The sequence below is a fragment of the Ictalurus furcatus genome, chromosome 5, assembly GCF_023375685.1.
Source record: "Ictalurus furcatus strain D&B chromosome 5, Billie_1.0, whole genome shotgun sequence".
NCBI classification, from domain to species: domain Eukaryota; kingdom Metazoa; phylum Chordata; class Actinopteri; order Siluriformes; family Ictaluridae; genus Ictalurus; species Ictalurus furcatus.
In genome coordinates, this window is record NC_071259.1 from 29,336,334 (window position 1) to 29,356,344 (window position 20,011).

The following is a 20,011-nucleotide window of genomic DNA, read 5'->3' on the forward strand; positions in this document are numbered from 1 at the left end:
ACAGGGCCAGCCATGGTACAGCATAGAGCAGAGAGGGTTAAAGGCCTTGCTCAAGGGCCCATCAGTGGCAGCTTGGCAGTGCTGGGGCTTGAACCCCCAACCTTCTGATCAGTAACCCAGAGCCTTAACCACCTAGCCACCGCTGCCCCAAGCCACCGCTGCCCCAAGCCACCGCTGCCCCAATTAACTGTCCCAATCTTTACAATATGTGTTACAACAGTAATATTTCTGTACATTGTGAATACTCTCTTCACACTTTCCCTTTGCTTGACCTGCTCTTTTTTTTCACCCACAAACTTGTTCCACAATTAAACAAATTCGCCAAAAACATTTTTTTTCAATGCGACCATGGCAACCTTAAGGTCAGAGGTCATCAAATGTTTTGTAGTCAGGGGCTCCTTTAGCCATTCCTGCCAGGATTTAGGGATTTTTGCGATCGCAGAAATGAACACGAAATCAAGCAAACGGCGCAAAATTTTCTGAGGAGCTTGCGATTTTTTACATTCACAGCAGATTTGGGCCAAGACGCGTCACGTGACGTCATCACAACGCACATTCAGTTAAAGCCCTCTTCGATTCACGTGCGTCGAACAAGAGTACAGCTAAAAGGTCTCATTTACCAACAAACATCACTGCGAAAGATTTTTGAAAAAAGCCGCAGCAAAACCAAACATATTTTTATTCGAAAATAAATAAATCCACACTCAATCATTACAGATTTATTTTATCATCAAAATCCAAATATTCAAACATTGGCCTCATTATTTAATTGTTAAATAATAGTTCAATAATTATTTTAATTGTGTACAATATGTTACTGTTTATTTGCTCCGTAGAGCTTTTTTATTCGTAAACCTTCTGCTGATAAATAAAGTGTTTCTGTTATCATTAGATTCAAGTTAAAATTAATCACAGGGCGGATTTTGTTGTTGTTGTTGTTGTTGTTGTTGCTTTTGACAACAAAACAAATGTAACAAAAAATTAAAAACAACCTCACAGACCCCAGGAGTTCCCTGGAGGCCACTCTGGAAACCATGGTTCTAGCAGACCTGTGATGGTTGTTGGGTCACCTGACCCTTACATGACCCCTTCATTTCATTAACATGTTTTTTTTTGTTTTTTTTTTAAATGAATGACCTTCTTTGGTGAGGTAAAGGAGGTGATCCGAGGTCATTGTGTCATGATGTCTCGAGCAATGAATTCTGGGGTACAGGTGAAGCCTGTGATATGTTCGTGATGTACCCGTGGGAGGAAGAACATGTGTGAGCATGCAAGCTAGGAAAGGTTTTGACATACATGTGTGTGTGTGTTTGTGTGTGTTTGCACTCCTTAACCAGTCGCGGTCTCGTAGCACAGAGGATACGGTGGCCTTGGAAGCATCTTGAAAAACATTTATTTATTTATTTTTCTCCCCTCTTCTATGCACGATATGTGGCTAAAGTGTCTGTGTGTGTATGTGTGTGTGTGTGTGTGTTCCGTCTTCTACACCGAGCAAAACCGAGCAGTCAGCATTCACGTCTCTTCTGTTCAGGCAGTTGAAGTTATCCAGAGGTGGATGAAACCCGAAACATCACAAGGCCGGTCGCAGGAGCACGATTGTTCGAGTCCTACAAACTTTTCTCTTTGCCTCGCTATCCGTCCCCAGCCCGAGCGCCATACCTTCTTCCTCATGATAAAGATCTTTAATTAAGATGCAAATCTAGGATTGATGGAATAATTAGCGCGAGTCTGCGCCGCGCCCGTCGGAAAATGACATTTGTTTGCATATTAATGCCATATCCCCAGACTTTCCGTGACCTCGTGACAGCCAGCGCGCGACACAATTAGTGGCACATCAAGCAAAACGAGAGCGAGAGAAAGATTTTTAATGGATAACTCGTTCCTCGTTCCTCAATCACACTGGGTTTTTTTTTTTGTTTTTTTTTTAACGCTTACGAGAGTTACGAGGTGCCTAGCATCAAAATACGGGAAGCAGAGATGCGAGAGGGGGGAGGGAAACATTCGACCTGCACCATGTTGCTCACAGCGTCGTGCCCTGCTGGTCTTTCTTTATACACACGCAGATGACAGACGCATGAATAGGGGCGGAAAAAAGGAACGAGTAAGTGAAATGGGGAAGTGTGACGGCGCATTCATCTGTGGAACAGACAGGTCACAAGCTGAGAGCAGCCTGAACGCAGGAGGAGGGAGAGAGAGGGAGATGGATGGACAGATTTACACAGATGGAGAAAGCATTTAACCCTCATGTTCTGTTCTGGTCCTCGTGAACCATTTTAAAACGTTACTAAAAGTCACAATTTCAGCACAACACCTTATTCCGTGTTCACATCGCAACCCTACACTTTTAAGGAGGGAACGTCACCCGACCTGTCACTGGAGTGGGACCCGAACAGACCTTTTGTGCATTTACTAAGCAACGGGAAGCGGATGTAGCGTATCTTTTTTAAAAGGGATTCATGAAGTAAAAATTAGACCGTAAGGTCAGTCGTGCATTCAAATGAGTTTTAAAAGGTACACTGCAATCGCATTTCTAAGTGAAACATAGTACAAAAGGCATGAAGGTGCCACCCCATTGACAAGTAAAGGTCAAGGTTTAGTTCTTCCACTTGATGTACTACTGAAATCAGATTTCTTTCCACTCGGGTTCACTCGCATGAACTGCCGAAAGAAGACCGATTCAGCACTTGTGGTTGCTAAGCAAAGAATAAAACGGAACAGCGTGTAGCGTTGTAGGAAAATAATCAGCGACGCGGTGTTGTGACCTTAAACTTAAAAAAAAAAAGTTTCTAGAACGGCACATCCTGAAGTGCGATGAATTACAATTGTATTCATTAAAACACGACACACTGTACTTTTTATCCGTTTATAGTTTCATTTCATGTTTGCAAATCATGTTTAATATATATAGTCGTTCCCTCGTCGTCATGTTTTTTTCCCTTTCTCTTGAATTTATTAAAGTGCACCTATTATGTTTTTGAAACGTGCCTAATTTTGTTTTAAAGGTCTCAGACGATAGATTTACACGCAACCAAGGTCAAAAAACACTTTTAACGTGCTCATAATTTAAACTGCAGCGTTACCTTTTTTCCCCCCAGTGTCACAATCGACTCGTTAAATGATTCGTTTTAAAGTATTCGTTCCAAACTCCTCCTTTCAGAGAGCATACTCTGCTCTGAGTGGTCAGATGTCCCAGTCTGTTGTGATTGGTCTACTGCTGTCAGCGAGCAGCCAATGAAGACCGGAGGCGGGGCTTTTTGGTACAAACCCATGTAGGTTAGTACAGGAAGTAAGTCTGGAATCACTAACGAGTCGTTTCAGCTGTTCAGAATCGATTCCTTCTTTTGGGAGTCGATAACTCCGTTTGTTATGTGCTTGGATTTTTGAAACTTTGCAGACGTTTTTACATTCACAAACAGCTCTATATATAACACACTACATGAAAGGTAATATTTAAAAATAACCATAATAGGTGCACATTAAGACAGAAACATAGCTCGTCCGTCCGAAAGATTTATCGGTGTTTTGAAAACTTTACCGCTTTACCTCTGACTGATACAAAGCGCTGACACTGGAGACTCCTTCCAAGAAAATGCTTAAAAAACGTTGCAGTAGGACGGTGTACACATTATGCATTTGTTTTTAGGAAGAAAATGAGATATTAAAGCCTTTTCTTATTATTGTAAATACATACTTTTGTATGTGTGTGTGTGCTTTAGTGTTTAGCACGTTTGCCTCACACCTCCGGGGGTTGGGGGTTTCGAATCCTGACTCCGCCCTGTGTGCACGGACTTTGCTAGTTCTCCCCGTGCTTCGGGTTGGCACCCCGTCCACCAAGGTGTCCCCCTCCTTGTGCTCCGAGTCCCCTGGGATAGACTCGCTGCACCCTGTGTAGGATAAGCGGTATTGAAAATAGATGGATGGACTTATTTTTAGTTTAGTCTTATTCGTGTCAGTGTGATTACTGAATTCATTATAGATACTGAATAATGTGATTTAACGTTTGTATGATATATAAAATCTAAAGACACAGCTCGGGTAAGTGGGACATCCAGTGCTCAGAAGTAAAGAGAGTATGAAGATGTCTTATTTTAGACATGAAGGTACGTAAACGTTTCGGTCTTTTGGTTGGAAGTCTCAAGGGCGCAGCGTTTGAACGTGGGCACGTGTCCGTGTTTGTCACCTCGCATCTCAGCAAGATTTAAAACTCACAGTTGGGGTCTGTTTTCAGCAGATGTTCAGGTTATGTTCCAGCCTGGCCACTTTTTGACATCATGAACCCCTGAACCTTTCATCATTGCAAATCCGGTGCGTGGTTTTTCCTCTCGTCCTACCTTTTTCATACCAAGCACTTATGTTTTTAAGCGGAGATCATCAGATGAGCTTTCAGATACACGAGATACGGTGACGATGCCGGGTTGACAGGATGCCAGGCTGCTTGTCTGGCACTGGCGGTGTGTATATTTGTTCGTGTGTGTTGGTTGGGTGGGGGTGTGTGTTGTGAAGCCTCTTTGCTGCTCCCCCGGGGACATCACCACACACTGTTGCCATGAGAGATGGCTTTTTACAAGTGTGTGTGTGTGTGTGTGTGTGAGAGAGAGAGAGAGAGACAGAGAGAGGAAGACAGAGCGGAGGGAGGGGCAGGGAGGTGGCTTTGACCTGTATATCTCTCTCTCTACTCCATGTTGTCTTGGCTTTGTGTTCAGTTCCCCCAGGGCTCTTTAGTCTCCAGCCATCGAGTTAGCCAAGCGAGGGCACACAGAGAGAGAGAGAGAGAGAGAGAGAGAGAGGTGTACAGAGAGAATGAGGGAGGAGGGTGGGGGGAGACAGGGAAAAAAAAACAAAGTGCACCCTGGGAAATGGTCTGTGTCCATGGCAACGAGGGGAAAGTGGAAGATGGATTTGCAGTGCGATTCAAAGCGGTCCCATTTGGAGGGTTTAGCGGTGCTACTGTGCAAGTGTGTGTGTGTGTGTATCGGGGGGGTTTACAGGGTGTATGTGCAGGTCTGTGCAGATGCAGTTATCAGGACTCAGGAGTTTCTCCTTGTCTTCATTAATGTTCTATTAGCAGCTCAGACTCATAATGGCTGCGCTCAGTCCACCTGGCCCCAGTACTCACTGCACACACACACACACACACATATATACATATATATGTATGTATGTATATATATATATATATATATATATATATATATATATATATATATATATATATATATATATATATATATATATATATATATATATATACACACACACACAGTGCAGCCTAGTGTGGCTGAGTGATGATCTTCTGACCACAGCATTGGTGGAAAGTAACAGTTAGTCTAAAGCAGTTCACTTGTGTGGGAAAGGATTTGGGATGTGAAAAAGGAATTTGTTAACAGTAGTGGAAAATGTAGCTTTGTAGGTGAACTTTGCAAACCTCGTAAATGTGAAACATCAGAAAACAAAAGCAGGCAAGGCTGTGATCTCTTGTTCCTGAACAAAATGAAAACAAAAAAGCTGCTAATTATTAGGCAGCACTTAACACGCATCCACACACACGCACACACACGCACACTATTCTCTTAATGCTGTTTGTGTTTCGCAGTCACCAAAGTCCAACATTGCTTTTCTCCACAATCACATCCCACCAGGACCGCGCCCGTAATCTCCTGACCTGTGCTTCCTCCTGGCGAAACAGAACAAAAGGGAGATTGAAAATCTTCTTTCGCCACTGCTCGGCTTTAAGATGCTGTTAGCTAGGCTAATACACGTGCGTATTAATAATGAAATAAAAACCGAACGTTGTATGATGGTATGATTTTAAAGGATGCTGTTAGATTCTTACACAGTGTTGAACGTAGGAGCAGAGCTTTATTCGGGTTTTTGTTGATTTCCAGAAAAACGATGCGTCAGGTTTCCAAGTCAAACTGTGAAACGTTTAGCGATTTCATGCACGGCGATGTTAAACAAACTGACCAGCTCTGTTAAAACGTTCCGCTGTCGTCGTGATTGGTGTCATGATCCGCCGGCTCAAATCGAAAACTATGACCTTTCATTCAAAAGTGTTTACTAATCTGGAAAATCCAGAAGACCTGGTTCTTAAAACAGGTTTTTTTTGATAGGTTTAAAGAGAGTGTGAGAGGTTTTTAAAATTGTTTGTTTAGTCAGTTGTGGACACCAAGTCACATGGTGTGCTACTGCCCCCACTAATTGCGTCGGTATTGCAACATGTAGATGCGTCGTGTAAATTTCTGAGGATGTGAAGAAGAAAAGTAGGATGCTTGTAGCAGCCATCTTGGGTGTGTATAGTTAACGCAAGTATAATCCAGGCTTTACTGACCGTTACAAATGTGCTGATACTGGAGACTCCTTCCATAAATGCTAAAAAAAAAAAATCTGCTTAAAGAAAGCTTCACCATGGCAACAATAAAGGTTTTTTTTTTGTTAAATAGCTTAGATTATTGCAGCGTTTCCATGGTATACTACTACCAGTCAAAAGTTTAGACACACTCATTCTTTATTATTTTTCCCCCCACATTTTAAAATAATAATAATAATAAAGTCATCAGAACTCTGGAGTAACACAAATGGAACTATGGGAATTATGTTGTGATTAAAAAAATCCAAAAATAAATCAAAATAATTTAATATTTTATCATCTTCAAAGTCGGCGCCCTTTTCGCCTAGAATTTCCAGAAATGTATTCTTGGCGTTTTCTCACCCGATTTCTCGAGGAATTTCCCTGAGATGCTTTTTAAACAGTATTAAAGGAGTTCCCACCGACGCTGGACTCTTATCGGCTGCTTTTCGGAATATTTCGCTCCGAGTCGTCCGTTTAAAAAAAAAAAAAATGTTTTTGCAAATAAAATGTTAGTTTTCTAATGGAAGAAACGAATACGTCGGCACGATTATATTTTTGTCTACGACGCCGATTTCACACATTTAATCACACACCTTCAGGTCCAAAGCTTTTTAAGATCATGAGAAACATTCCAGTCGAGTGTCCACAAACTTTTGACCGGTAGCGTAAGTACCTGTGAACAAGCTTGATTACACCAAGCTCCGGCGCAATTGTCAGAGATGCTTTTATATATTTAAAAAAAAGAAATAAATTATCAACACCAATGAGATTTGAGAATTTAACAGCACCGTGGTATAAGGAACAATGAACAAGGTGAAATAGGATCGCAATTACACCGGATGCAAGTGACACAAAAAAAGGTTTACATCTGGTTAACAAGATGTAATGAGACGGGTGACAGCAAAGCGTTGAGAACTGGAAGGAGGTGCAAACACTGATCAGAGGTGTGGGCAATTAAATAAGTACGAGATTTAATTCGTACGAGAACACAGTGTTTATTACTTTTCTAAATCAGATGAATCAGATCAGTAATAATAATAATAATACAGGTAATAATGTTATAAGAATTTTATACCACCAGCATGTTGAATTCTGAAATCTGGTTGGTCAGAAGGTGACCATGCTGAAATCTGGTTGGTCAGAAGGTGTTAATGTTCTGTAGGAGCACCTCTGATGTAGTTTCAGACACATGACAAATCACAGGTTTATATTATTGCACTCGTTCTAATACTTTAATGCATACGCAATGCCGGGTGCTCTTATTACAAAATAATCAACTGTGAAGTTGTGACAGTAACCCATCAGACCACATCTCACCACCCTGTCAGTGACTACGTTTACATGGACAGCAGTAATCTAATTATTGACCTTATTCTGAATAAGACAATATTGAGATTAAGGTGTTTAGAGTCACTTTTAGAATATTCCTTTCATGTACCCGTTTTACATGTTATAGAACATAGATGGATTAACGGCACACGTCATTACGTCACCGCGCCACGCCGTCCGACGTCCCTCCAGAATTTCACGTATCGACATACAGGTCGTCTTCGTTATGGGACCGTATACAGTTTTGGGTGTTTTTATTTTTAATTTTACGAAAGCTTCAAGTGCAGTTAATTATTAGTCATGCTGTACGTGCAAATAGACGACTGCTTGATGCCGCGGGCTGCGTCCCAAACCGCGTACTTACCTACTATATAATAGCTGAAACACATGTATTTCGCCTACTATATACGTGTATTTCTCCTACTATACAGTAGGTAAGTACGGGGTTTCGGATGCAGCCGTGCTCTCTTGTTTGCTGTAAAACGGTTGAGCACTGCTGTGTGTGTACGTGTCCTGTCGCAAAATGCGGTGAAAACTCCCACACGACGTTAATAGTGTGATTAAGGTGTTTACATGTCTGTAATACTCATCGTTAATGCGACTAAAACAGGAGTACTCCACACGACTTAATTCCATTTGCGTTTACTTCGAGTATGACTTTAATCGGATTAAGGTCATCAATAATCGCTGTTTACATGCTAGTTTCTTAATCAGAGTATCGTCTTAATCGGGTTCCCCCTGAACATAATAATTTTAATAATTCAAAAATCTAAAAATCTTGCAATTAACTTGGTGGAACTAAAGTTACAAAATGAAAGTGAAACAAAATTAGCACACGAGCATACATTAAGAAACAGAAAAGCTAAAATACAAAGGAGAACATAAACTCTCAAATGTAGACAGATGGCTTACAGTACATTAATTGATCAAACTTGAGCTCCTCATTGCTGATAATGAGGTCCTGAGTTTAACAGGATAAGAACAAAACCTTTGTCTACATCATTTTCGGATTTCAGGTCACATTTGTGAAGTAGACCAGCATTTCCAAAAGGAGGGTTCTCTGCGTTCTCTGTGTGTGCGGAGGAAAATTCTTCTTGACAAGCCAGAAAAAAATACATGGACATGAATTTTCTGCATTACGCTCAGACCAAAAAAAGAGAAGACGCATTTTATATGAGGGCAAAGAAGATCAGTATAACACTTTGACAGATAAAGAAAGAGATCAAGAGAGTCAACAATAAATCTGTTGGGGTTTTTTTTTTGTCATGTTTTAGCTGTAACTTAAGATTTACAATAACGTAAAATAGTCGAATCATTTTAAGCGTACTTCAGGTGAATCTGGTAACATGAATATCTAAAGTTGTGTGTGTGTGTGTAAATCACAACACTGTGTAAAGTATATTATGAGAGCTTATTCATTGCTTTCTGAGAACCTTTGCACTAGGCAACTTCCACTGTACAGCATCTTATCTGATATATCATGAGTTCCTTTCTGTGCCAGTCTGGAGCAGGTACCAAAATCTTGGGGTTGGTCTTAAGCCAGTAACCAAATCTTGAGGAGGTTACCAAATTCTGTGTTGGTCTTACGCCATAACAAAACCCTGCCATTGGTCTTGAGCAGGTACCAAAACCTTGGTGTTGGTCTTGCGTAGGTAACAAAACCATGGTGTTGGCCTTGAGTAGGCATCAAAACCTTGGCGTTGGTCTTGAGTAGGTAACAAAACCTTGGTGTTGGCCTTCAGTAGGTAACAAAACCTTGGTGTTGGTCTTGAGTAGGTAACAAAACCTTGGCATTGGTCCTAAGTAGGTAACAAAACCTTGGTGTTGGTCTTGAGTAGGTAACAAAACCTTGGTGTTGGTCTTGAGTAGGTACCAAAACCTTGGTGTTGGTCTTGAGTAGGTACCAAAACCTTGGTGTTGGCCTTCAGTAGGCATCAAAACCTTGGCGTTGGTCCTAAGTAGGTAACAAAACCTTGGTGTTGGCCTTCAGTAGGTAACAAAACCTTGGTGTTGGTCTTGAGTAGGTAACAAAACCTTGGCATTGGTCCTAAGTAGGTAACAAAACCTTGGTGTTGGTCTTGAGTAGGTAACAAAACCTTGGTGTTGGTCTTGAGTAGGTACCAAAACCTTGGTGTTGGTCTTGAGTAGGTACCAAAACCTTGGTGTTGGTCTTGAGTAGGTACCAAAACCTTGGTGTTGGTCTTGAGTAGGTAACAAAACCTTGGTGTTGGCCTTCAGTAGGCATCAAAACCTTGGCGTTGGTCCTAAGTAGGTAACAAAACCTCGGTGTTGGCCTTCAGTAGGTAACAAGACCTTGGTGTTGGTCTTGAGTAGGTAAAAAAACCTTGGCATTGGTCCTAAGTAGGTAACAAAACCTTGGTGTTGGTCTTGAGTAGGTAACAAAACCTTGGTGTTGCTCTTGAGTAGGTAAAAAAACCTTGGCGTTGGTCCTAAGTAGGTGACAAAACCTTGGTGTTGGCCTTCAGTAGGTAACAAAACCTTGGTGGTGTTCTTGAATAGGTAACAAAACCTTGGTGTTGGTCTTGAGTAGGTAACAAAACCTTGGTGTTGGTCTTGAGTAGGTACCAAAATCTTGGTGTTGGTCTTAAGCCACTAAAAAAATCGTGGTGTTGTTCTTGAGCATTACCAACACTTTGAGCAGATACCAAACCTTGGCATTGGTTTTAAACCAGTAACAAAACCTTGGTGTTAGTTTTGAGCTGTTGGCAACATTTTAATCAGGTACAAAATCCTGTATGTTGGTTTTGAGCAGGTAACAAAACCTTGGTGTTGGTCTTACGTCTGTCTCAAAATTCTGAGCAGATACCAAGCCTTGTTGTTCTTGTTTTTAAGCAAGTGCCGAAACCTTTGTATTGGTCCAGAGCCAGTACCAAGACAGTACCTTAGACGTTCAATCAGTCTTGAAAACTGAAATTGCTGAAAGACTTAGTTGCTCCTGTGAGTAAATTGATGAACATTCACCTTTTGGATGTTTTTGATCTCAGATGACTGACAGAAACTCACAAAGAAGTGCAAAAAGTAAAACAGCATCTCATCAATATGCCTCACTCACAAATAATCAGACCCAAGCAGACAATTGACTCAGAGACGGTTAGTCCTCAGTATTTATCAATTAATGCACTTAATCGATCCCTTCTCTTCCTCATTCTTTTCTGAGGAACTTTGGAGAGCTTTTGTATAAAGTTGTCAAAGATGGGTGTGTTTAGAGTTTGTCTGAAAGAAATTTGCAAGTTTTTTTCCCCTCCATTTTGATTCTGGTTACTTAGGAGTTTGAGGTGGCCCAGCGGTGTAATAAAGGAACACTTTATAGCCTGAAGAGGAATACTGTGCTGTTGGGACATAGCCGGCCACTGATCTAATGTGAAAGACAAGAAATTAGGGAGCGTAATTGAATTCTGGGAACTTGAATTGGATCAGGTGGATGAGAGCAGAGGAGGTCTAAAGGGGGGGAATGGCTCGGTTCAGAAAGATAGTTATACAGCTCTCCTTCCCGGGAAACGATTGGGTTGACTCGGGTCAGGCTGTTGGGTAAAGTGTTTATCTAGAACTTGGACTGAACGTTATTACTCGTTTCTGTGTCTCTCCTGTTCCTGAATACCAGCTTACACACACACACACACTCCATCCAAAGTTTTTATAATGGAAAGTACCAAAGTTTCTGCCTTCTGCTTTCCTTCTAGTTAAATATCTTCATACTGCTAATGAGCTTCTCTCGTGCGGTGTGGTTCCTAACAAAGGAAACTAGGAGCCTCCTAAAACTATGAGCAAGCCTTGTTGGATTTAGATTGTCTTTGGACCTAAGCTTTACAGGATGGTAGCTCACCAGCAGTAGGACTGGAGATAACCAGGATATATACTGTACTACCAGGGGTCCCGACTCCAGTCACACAGGCTTATGTCCTTGAAGTTTGTCGCTCCGAGAAACCTTCGACAATGTTCTTTTTTTTTTTATCAGAGCGGGTTCCAGAGAAAGATCTTTAAGAAATTAGCAACCTTTACAAATCCAAAGAACCACTAAGCAACCCTTTTTTCCCCCTGTACAGTTTGGAATTTCTCTTCTGCAGACACTTCTAATCCAACTATCCAATTATCAACCCCTTTTGCTCCAGGTTGGAACTGTGAAAAACCTAAAACTGTAGATCAGTGATTCTCCAGGAATAGAATTGAGACCCTTGCATTAGAGTCCAATAAATGGGCCATTAGGTAATGGAATTTCACTTGTTAGGAAAAACTGCTATATAATATGCCCTCCAACCTTTTTGGTGGTGGAGGGTGGGGGAATTGTGGAAGGTTAAATCTTTGCTAAATTTGGTTAAATTATTTTAGTTCGCTGCGCTGAAGGAATCTGTATAGGTTCATGTTGAACAGAGAGATCACCTATCATTTTTAAGTGTCTAGAAAGGAAAGAACCCTTAGTTAGCTATTCAAGCATCTCCTGAGAAGACTTCATGTACTTGAGTATGACCATAACCGTCATCCATATTAACATCGCACATGGTACCTCACATTACTAAACCATCAGTTTTGAAACCCAAAATGTCTGGTCTAAATTAGTTTGCTCTTTAATTGTGTCTACAGTGTTAACATAAATATAAAATAAAATAAACTATTTTCATTATATTATTTGCGTACTGATGGTGCACTACATCTTACCCAGTTTCCCTGTGTGAACTGCTCACACTAAAAGTACGTGAGGTTTCAGACTCAACATTACTGATTGACATTGACTCGATTTGAACAGTCCTCTATCCATTATTGTTCCTACTGCTTTCAGTCAATATGAAGACCAAACTTTTACTGGCTTACATTATTGAAAAAAATGATAACAAATGATGAAATAAAATCCGTTCTTGAAAATCATTTGAACCCCCCTGTTTATTGAGCTCACTGATCTTTTTAGCGACCTTCAGTTCCTCAGCAGTAGGTCACAGTGGTGGTGTTAATGTTGTCACTGGCATTTTTCCACATTAGCAGCAAGCAATGACCCCTCGCTGGGAAAACAGGCAACCTCAAATTAACTAAAAACGAAGGTTCCCTTCAACTTGTGATGCATTAGGGATGTTAAAAGCAAGTTTAATTTAAAGGTCTGATGAATGACATCATGTTACTCATATTACTGAGAACAGTGCTGCCAGTCATGTGTCTGTGCTGGAAAATCTTGAACTAGGATTATAAATGATACCAAACATTTTATGGTATATTAGGATTTGACTCATTTGGTATAAAATTCAGTCTGTTTTGAACTAAGCGTAGATGAAACTAAACCCTGACGGGACCTATATATGTTTATGTAAGGATTTATGCACTTGAGAATTTAGTAGATGTGTAATGCAATGCCACTATCTGTGTCTATGCCTGTATCGCCTCCAAATATCTGCATCTGGATTCAGATTTCAAGTGGGCGTGGCCTAAAAAGGAATCCCCCACCCCCCCGAACCTCAGCTACATCATGCTAGTTCATGAAAAGTTTCAACTTGAGATAAGCATGGTAACATGAGACCCTGACCAGGCAGTTACTAAGGATGAATGAATGAACGCTGTAAATGCATGTTAATGAATGTCTTTTTTTTCCAAAACGCTCCACTTCTGACTGTTCGCTCACACTCGAATGAAAGTAAAAACCTACTTTTTAAAACTTTTCTGCTGCTTCTCGAGGGATCCCAGCCCCAGTGTGTGTCTCTAGTCTCAACCACATGTTCTTTGAACCTTTCCCGGTTCAAACCTGAATAGTACGTCTCTTATTCATATTTGTATAGGACATATCCGTTCATTACAAAGACCGTATTCATTTATAAACATTTGCATTTATAGCATTTGGCAGACAGTCTTATCCACAGTGACTTGCATATATCTCATTTATACAACTGAACAGTTGAGGGTTAAGGGCCTTGCTCAAGGGCCCAGCAGCGGCAGTTTGGTGATGCTGGGATCTGAACTCATCGCCTTCCGGTCAGAAGACCACTGCCCCTACCAATGCCCCTACCACTACCCCTACCACTGCTCCTACCACTACTCCTACCACTACCCCATCACTGTTCATACCACTGCCCCTACCACTACCCCTACCAGTGCTCATACCACTGCTCCTACCACTGCTCCTACCAATACCCCTACCACTACCTCTATCACTGCCCCTACCACTGCTCCTACCACTGCTCCTACCACTACTCCTACCACTACCCCATCACTGTTCATACCACTGCCCCTACCACTACCCCACCACTGCTCATACCACTGCTCCTACTACTGCCCCTACCACTGCCCCTACCACTGCTCCTACCACTGCCCCGACCACTGCCCCGACCACTGCCCCTACTGGGTTACATCCCTGTATAATTTTTGTAGGGCATAAACCTTTCAAATCCAACATTAATGTTTTTCTTTGCTGTAACTGGAGATTAGAATACAGTACCTGTTGGAACCAGGAGAGGAGATGGTGAAATATGTAGACCGAGACTGATCTAGGTCACACTTCGTTTGCTAATGTCATCACCAGCATTTTCTTTCTGCTTTAGCGTCTGGAGATGATGATCATGCCACTCTGGGAGAACAGCAACTTATCACAAATCACATTAGTGCTAGTTCACCAGGAAGTGGAGCGGAGTGTAATTGGGCGAAATCTCATTTTGCGAACGCGTGGAGATGAGGCGGTTGATCTTTGAATGTGGATGAACGTACAGACGCGTCCTGACTGCTGGTTTCCTTTAATTAAAAACATTCCTTCCTCAGACATATGGATGTAATTAGAAGTAAACAAATCATTAAAGAAGTGCACGTCACGAGTGGAAAAACGGCAGCCATCAACAGTATCAACAATGCTTTGACGCCCCGTGGAAAAAGCAGCCGTAGGGAATAAAAAGGAGGATATCTGAGACACAATGCCAGATTCACCTGCGTTTCACCTTCTTATGTGGATCTTCATCAGTCGTTTCTGTGTAGTCGAGTGGGAAACATAACGCATTTTGTTGGGTGTCTTGCATCTTGTCTGGCGCTCCGACTTTTTATTTATGGATTTGAACGCCAGTCTCAAATTAGGACATGATCCATTTTCTCCACCCACAATTCAGTAGCAATGTAAAAAGCCAGATTTATGTAAATGGAGGATTTCTATCCCTGTACCATGTCCTATTTTCAGTCGTGAATAGAGTTTTCAAAGTGTTATTTTTCATGCATTGGTATCAGCTGATCATTTTGTAAAAGCATAGCTGTTAGATATCTGCCTGATATTTCAGCCTGAACTGATGATGCATACCGTACATCAGATGATAGCAGGAAAACACGAGCCGTCTCAAATCACACACCCGTCTACCATTCAAGACGTACAAAAATACTGTAATGTCTTTAAATTAGGGTCTAAGCCTGTATGAGGCACTGCATTCACTGAACAAATGAAGTCTGGCAGGTTGGACTGTTTCATCATGAACCACAGAGCAGAAGGGGAGGGGCTTGTCCCTGGGCCAACAATTTCCTGAACGTTACGATTCGAAGATCAATATGTCAGACTTTCTGCGTCTTCTGAGAACCTTTAGAGCATTTAGCAAACGTCCTTATTCAGAGCGACTTCCCGATGTGCTTTGTAGTCGCAAAAACATACCCTCATGCTAAGAACACCATCGCGCTAAAGAAGAACGTTTTCTGTATAATGTTGCGAAATAAACTGTTGCTGCAACATTTTTACAACATAGAAACATTAACACATCAACGTTGCAAAAATAACGTTTCTGTAACCTTCTGAAAACATCTTCGGACCCCAACGTTGATTATTTTCCAGTACCAGTGCGTCACGATGTGTTTTATTCCTCTTATACCATAACAATTTGCCAACAATTACTATTATGTTTCTATTAATTATAGAAGGGCGTGTCATACTTTATATCTGTTGGTAGTTTAATGTTAGTAAGTTCCTGTTATCACTCATGTTATAGCAGCTATAAACAGACATTCTCTGACCAGACTGTTCATAAGACTGCTGTTGTCATGTTACAGACAAACTGCGAAAGCTAACCTCGTCCGTCCTGAAGATGTTACTGGGTTGGAAAACTTAAAGTTACAGCTTTATCTCCGACTTCAAAAAAACACTAACACTGGAGACTCCTTTCCAAACATCCTAAAGAAACATTTCCTCGCAGAAAATAAACAATCGCCATATAAACAGTAAATCGCAGCTAGAACTGCTGTCAGAGCTGCCGTTATAGAAAATGAACACCTTCTGACCAAGCTCGCTAAAATTAGATCGTATGGAGTACAGTTCCAGAACTGTTTTACCCACGAACATTTCATTTTCCATTTTCCAAAACGTAACAACCCTCTTATTTCCAAACCCGCTGGCTGTATTAAATCACCGTAAGCCATACGAGAGACAGCTACGATCTCCAGTGGGATTCTGCTTGTGAAAAGTTTATATCATGCATGGTTCTTAGTCTGGTACTAAGTGCGACATGGCTCATTACCCACTCATAGTGCGTGTACCTCAAGCAAACGGACATATTTTCATTGCGACGTCAATGAACCTGATTGTTTTTATCCTGCCATGTCCATATTTCTTAAATAGAACAATAAAAAAAAAAAAATGGTAGAATTGTCAGATAGACATAACGTGTTGCTGTTGGCTTTAAAAGTTTTATATACTGCCGCATCCTGACTCAAGCGCCATCGGACTTTAAGTCAGCCGAAACTGCAGAGACGGAATATTTCTGCAGTATGGATTAGATTAAAATAGAGATTGGCTGTAAGCCCTGCAAGTGAAACAGTAAATATATACAGTATGTGTTGATTCAGCACTGGCTGTCTCTGCAGTGCGACTCCCATTTTTGTGCTGTTTGCATCAATCTTAAAAAAGTAATAAATAAATAAATAAATCATCAGCATACTTTCATACATATTCGAATTTGAGAACTTGTTGACAAAGTGATTGATAATCCAGGTCTCAGGCGTATCGGTCACGTTTCGGAGCAGCTAACTGGAACCATAATGTCGCCCTGTGCTTTTATTCTGCATATGTTATGAATAGAGATGGTCAGATTAGCCTGTGGCGTCTCTAAGCGTATGCATGGAGGAAAGTCGATTTGCAAGTCATCAGGAACCTCGGTCCAAACCGACACACACACACACACACCATCACATACGTCCTCGTCAGTTCATCTGCCTAGCACAAACGTGTACAACTTTTAACTCCAATTAACACGTCTGACGAACGTGCCGGCGTTATGAATGTTTTAATATCCGGCTGCCGCTCGGCGCATCTGCTCTCAGGAAAAACCCGGGCCACTCTCTCTTACACACCAAGAAAGAAAAACAAAACACGAAACATGGATGTGTATAGAGAGACGCTCGCACTGGGCCGCTTCATAAAGATTACTGCGGGCAGCTCTGGTTCAGGCTGGAGGTTTTCGCTTGGGTGTTTGGTTTTAAATTCAGGGACTAGTGTGGAAATGTATAAATTGTTCTTTCAGACAGGAAGCTTGGTGAGATTAAGATTCCTATAGAGTAAGTGCATTTAATGTGTAACGTTATTAACATAACTATCCCAGTAATAACCGGGGCACTTGATAAAAACATTGCTTGCTGAGGTTATAGCTGAAGCAGTATCTATCTGAAATGTTCGTGAGATCGAGAAAGCAGACTTGCATACAGCTTGGCCAAAGAAATAAAGAAATTCAAACTGAATCTTAGTTAATTTTCTACGTTTCATTCCTGACGCCAGATCACAAACAGTGCGTACGTTCGATTTCTCAGGTTTTCTGGGTGTTATAAAGTTTCTAAAGATTCTTGCAATATTTTTACTGTCGTTTTAAAACATACATTTGATCATTTATAATAAAATGTTTCATTTTATTTATTACTTTCATTTTAAATGGACGCACAACATCCGAAATCACATGCACCAAAATAAAATATTACCCATTTAAACAATCCAACAAAAATAAAGTAAAATAAAATGATTAATGAAACGTACGCCGAACATCCGACTAAAATCACATGCACGAAGATGAAATAAAATAAAATGAAAACATGGATTTTAATGAATTAGTTTAATTTAGGAAATGTATGCCGAACATCCAAAAACAATCACATGCACGAAGATAAAATAAACTAAATGAAACGCAAGGGGAATAATACACATTTAAATCATAAACTTAACAAAATAAAGTAAATGAACTCAAATAACATGAAAACATGAATACAATTGATTACATTTATTACAAATGATCAACTAAAAATACTAAAATGAAGTAATAAAAACTTCAATAAATAAACAATGAATAAAATAAACCTGTAGCAGCGAGTCAAAACCATAGACCCATGGAAAACCCTAGACCCCCGTCCCCCCTGCTGTAGCGTTCGCCTGTACAGCCTAATGATGGGGGGACAAAACGAACGCTTTTGTAATCTCAAGTAAAAACAATTTTAGAAGAATTCTTACTCTATATAAACAAAATCCCACTTTCAATACACGCAAAGCCTTTAATTATAGTGTTACTGTATTGTGTAAACATTGGCACATGTTTGATCCCAGGTCACATGTTTTCTGGTCTAATCCACACGTTGCGTTTTGTGTTCAGATGCTCCAGGAAGGAAGCGTGTCAGAAATGGGAGCTGCCGCAGCACTTCAGCACGGAGCTGAAGCAGTGTGTCGACATCACCGTCACCCCCGCGAACATGTCCGTGACCTCGGCCTCCACTCAGGTGACGACACGTCCTTCACCGCCTCTGATCGCGCACTGCCCTTTATTGTGGAATTCATTTTTCAGTTGCTTAAGCAAGGAATAAAACACGACGGAGCGTGCCGATATAAACTTTGTGATGCGGCCATGAAGTTATGACGTTAATGTTACCATCATGAAGTCGATTACTTTTGTTTAGTTGACCCAACCCCCCCAACCCTGGCCAAAAAGCCAACACAACATATAGTTCCCACAAACAACATTCAGACCCAGGAACGTAACAAATAAAGCTTAAAATCTGCTAAAGGAATGAACTGCAGTAGTTTCCATTGTTTCTGCAAGTCATTTCCTGATGACGGGGCACTAAAGCTAAAAGCTGCCTTAAAGAGAAATCTCACTGATGGAACCTCAAAATAAATATGGCTATAACAGCGTAAACCGTATGCCATGCTTTTTGTTTGCAACCGTGCTCGTGGATACAAAGGAAGAGTGATCTCGTATATAAAAATACTCCGGTGTATCTGTATTCGCAGCGAAAGCTGCAGGCAAGCAGTCATTTGATAGAGATCACAACGAGAACTGCTTCAAGCATTTATTATGAACCTTAAACAGAACTGAATGGAATCCAGTGGTTTTCCAAGTTGCTTTTTTTTTTTTGTTGAAGCGTGCATGTAGGAAATACCATCATAATCTAAAACAGGACAAAACCAGTGCTGTTATTAAAATTAAAACCCAATATTAACTTTAGATCTTTTGTCATTTGCTGAGTGTGAACAGTGGTGTCTCAGTGGTTAAAGGCTCTGGGTTACTGATCAGAAGGTCAGGAGTTCAAGCCCCAGGACTGCCAAAGGACCACTGTTGGGCCCTTGGGCAAGGCCCTTAATCCTCAATTGCTCAGTCGTATGAAAATGTAAGTCACTCTGAATAAGGGCGTCTGCCAAGTGCCGTAAAAAGTAAAAGGAAGGGCGTTAGTACTAATATTAATGGTGCGCCCTACAAGGTGTACACTATACTTGGTACATATGGATATCAGTAAAATGCATTCTGGTTATTTCAAACTTATTTTAGATTGTAATTTTGCAAATGCACATTTATTTACATTTTATTATATATATATATATATATATATATATATATATATATACACATATATATATATACATACGCATATATATATATATATATATATTTTTGCACATCTGAAATTGTCTCAGCAGAACAAAAGATAAAGGTGTCATCAGCAAAATCAGTGCAAATCAGCATTTGAGCCAGATACTTAAATAGAACCTTCTGCAACCCCAGCTTTACTATTCATCTTAGTAGAATTTAAAAAAAAAAAAAAAAAAATCATAATAAACATAATACATACTGAGATCTGTTACTGACATAATTCCTAAAAACTAGTAGGACAATCCAGTTTTAGCCAGATGATACAGTAAATTATTATATTTCGACAGTAGTGAAAGCTTTTGATAAATCTAAGAGAACAAGACGGGATTTTTATTTTTATTTTTTATGATTTAAGGGCATTTATTATATCATTAAGTACTTTGGTATACTTAGCAGTTACAGTGATTTGAAAGAGATCCCAGGCTGGAAAGAGATCAAGATATTATTTCTAATTAAGTAATGATTTAGATGGTCACTA

At 40.5% G+C, this 20,011-nt stretch overlaps 1 protein-coding gene across 1 annotated transcript in view; it reads left to right on the top strand.

Moving 5' to 3' along the window:
- The window catches only part of plxna3 (plexin A3), a 193,602-nt gene that overhangs the window by 82,052 nt on the left and 91,539 nt on the right, over window positions 1-20,011 (top strand). The window contains exon 6 of the mRNA XM_053625650.1: window positions 18,262-18,385. Within this exon, the coding sequence (XP_053481625.1) occupies window positions 18,262-18,385 (124 nt within the window). The remainder of the gene's footprint in view (window positions 1-18,261; window positions 18,386-20,011) is intronic.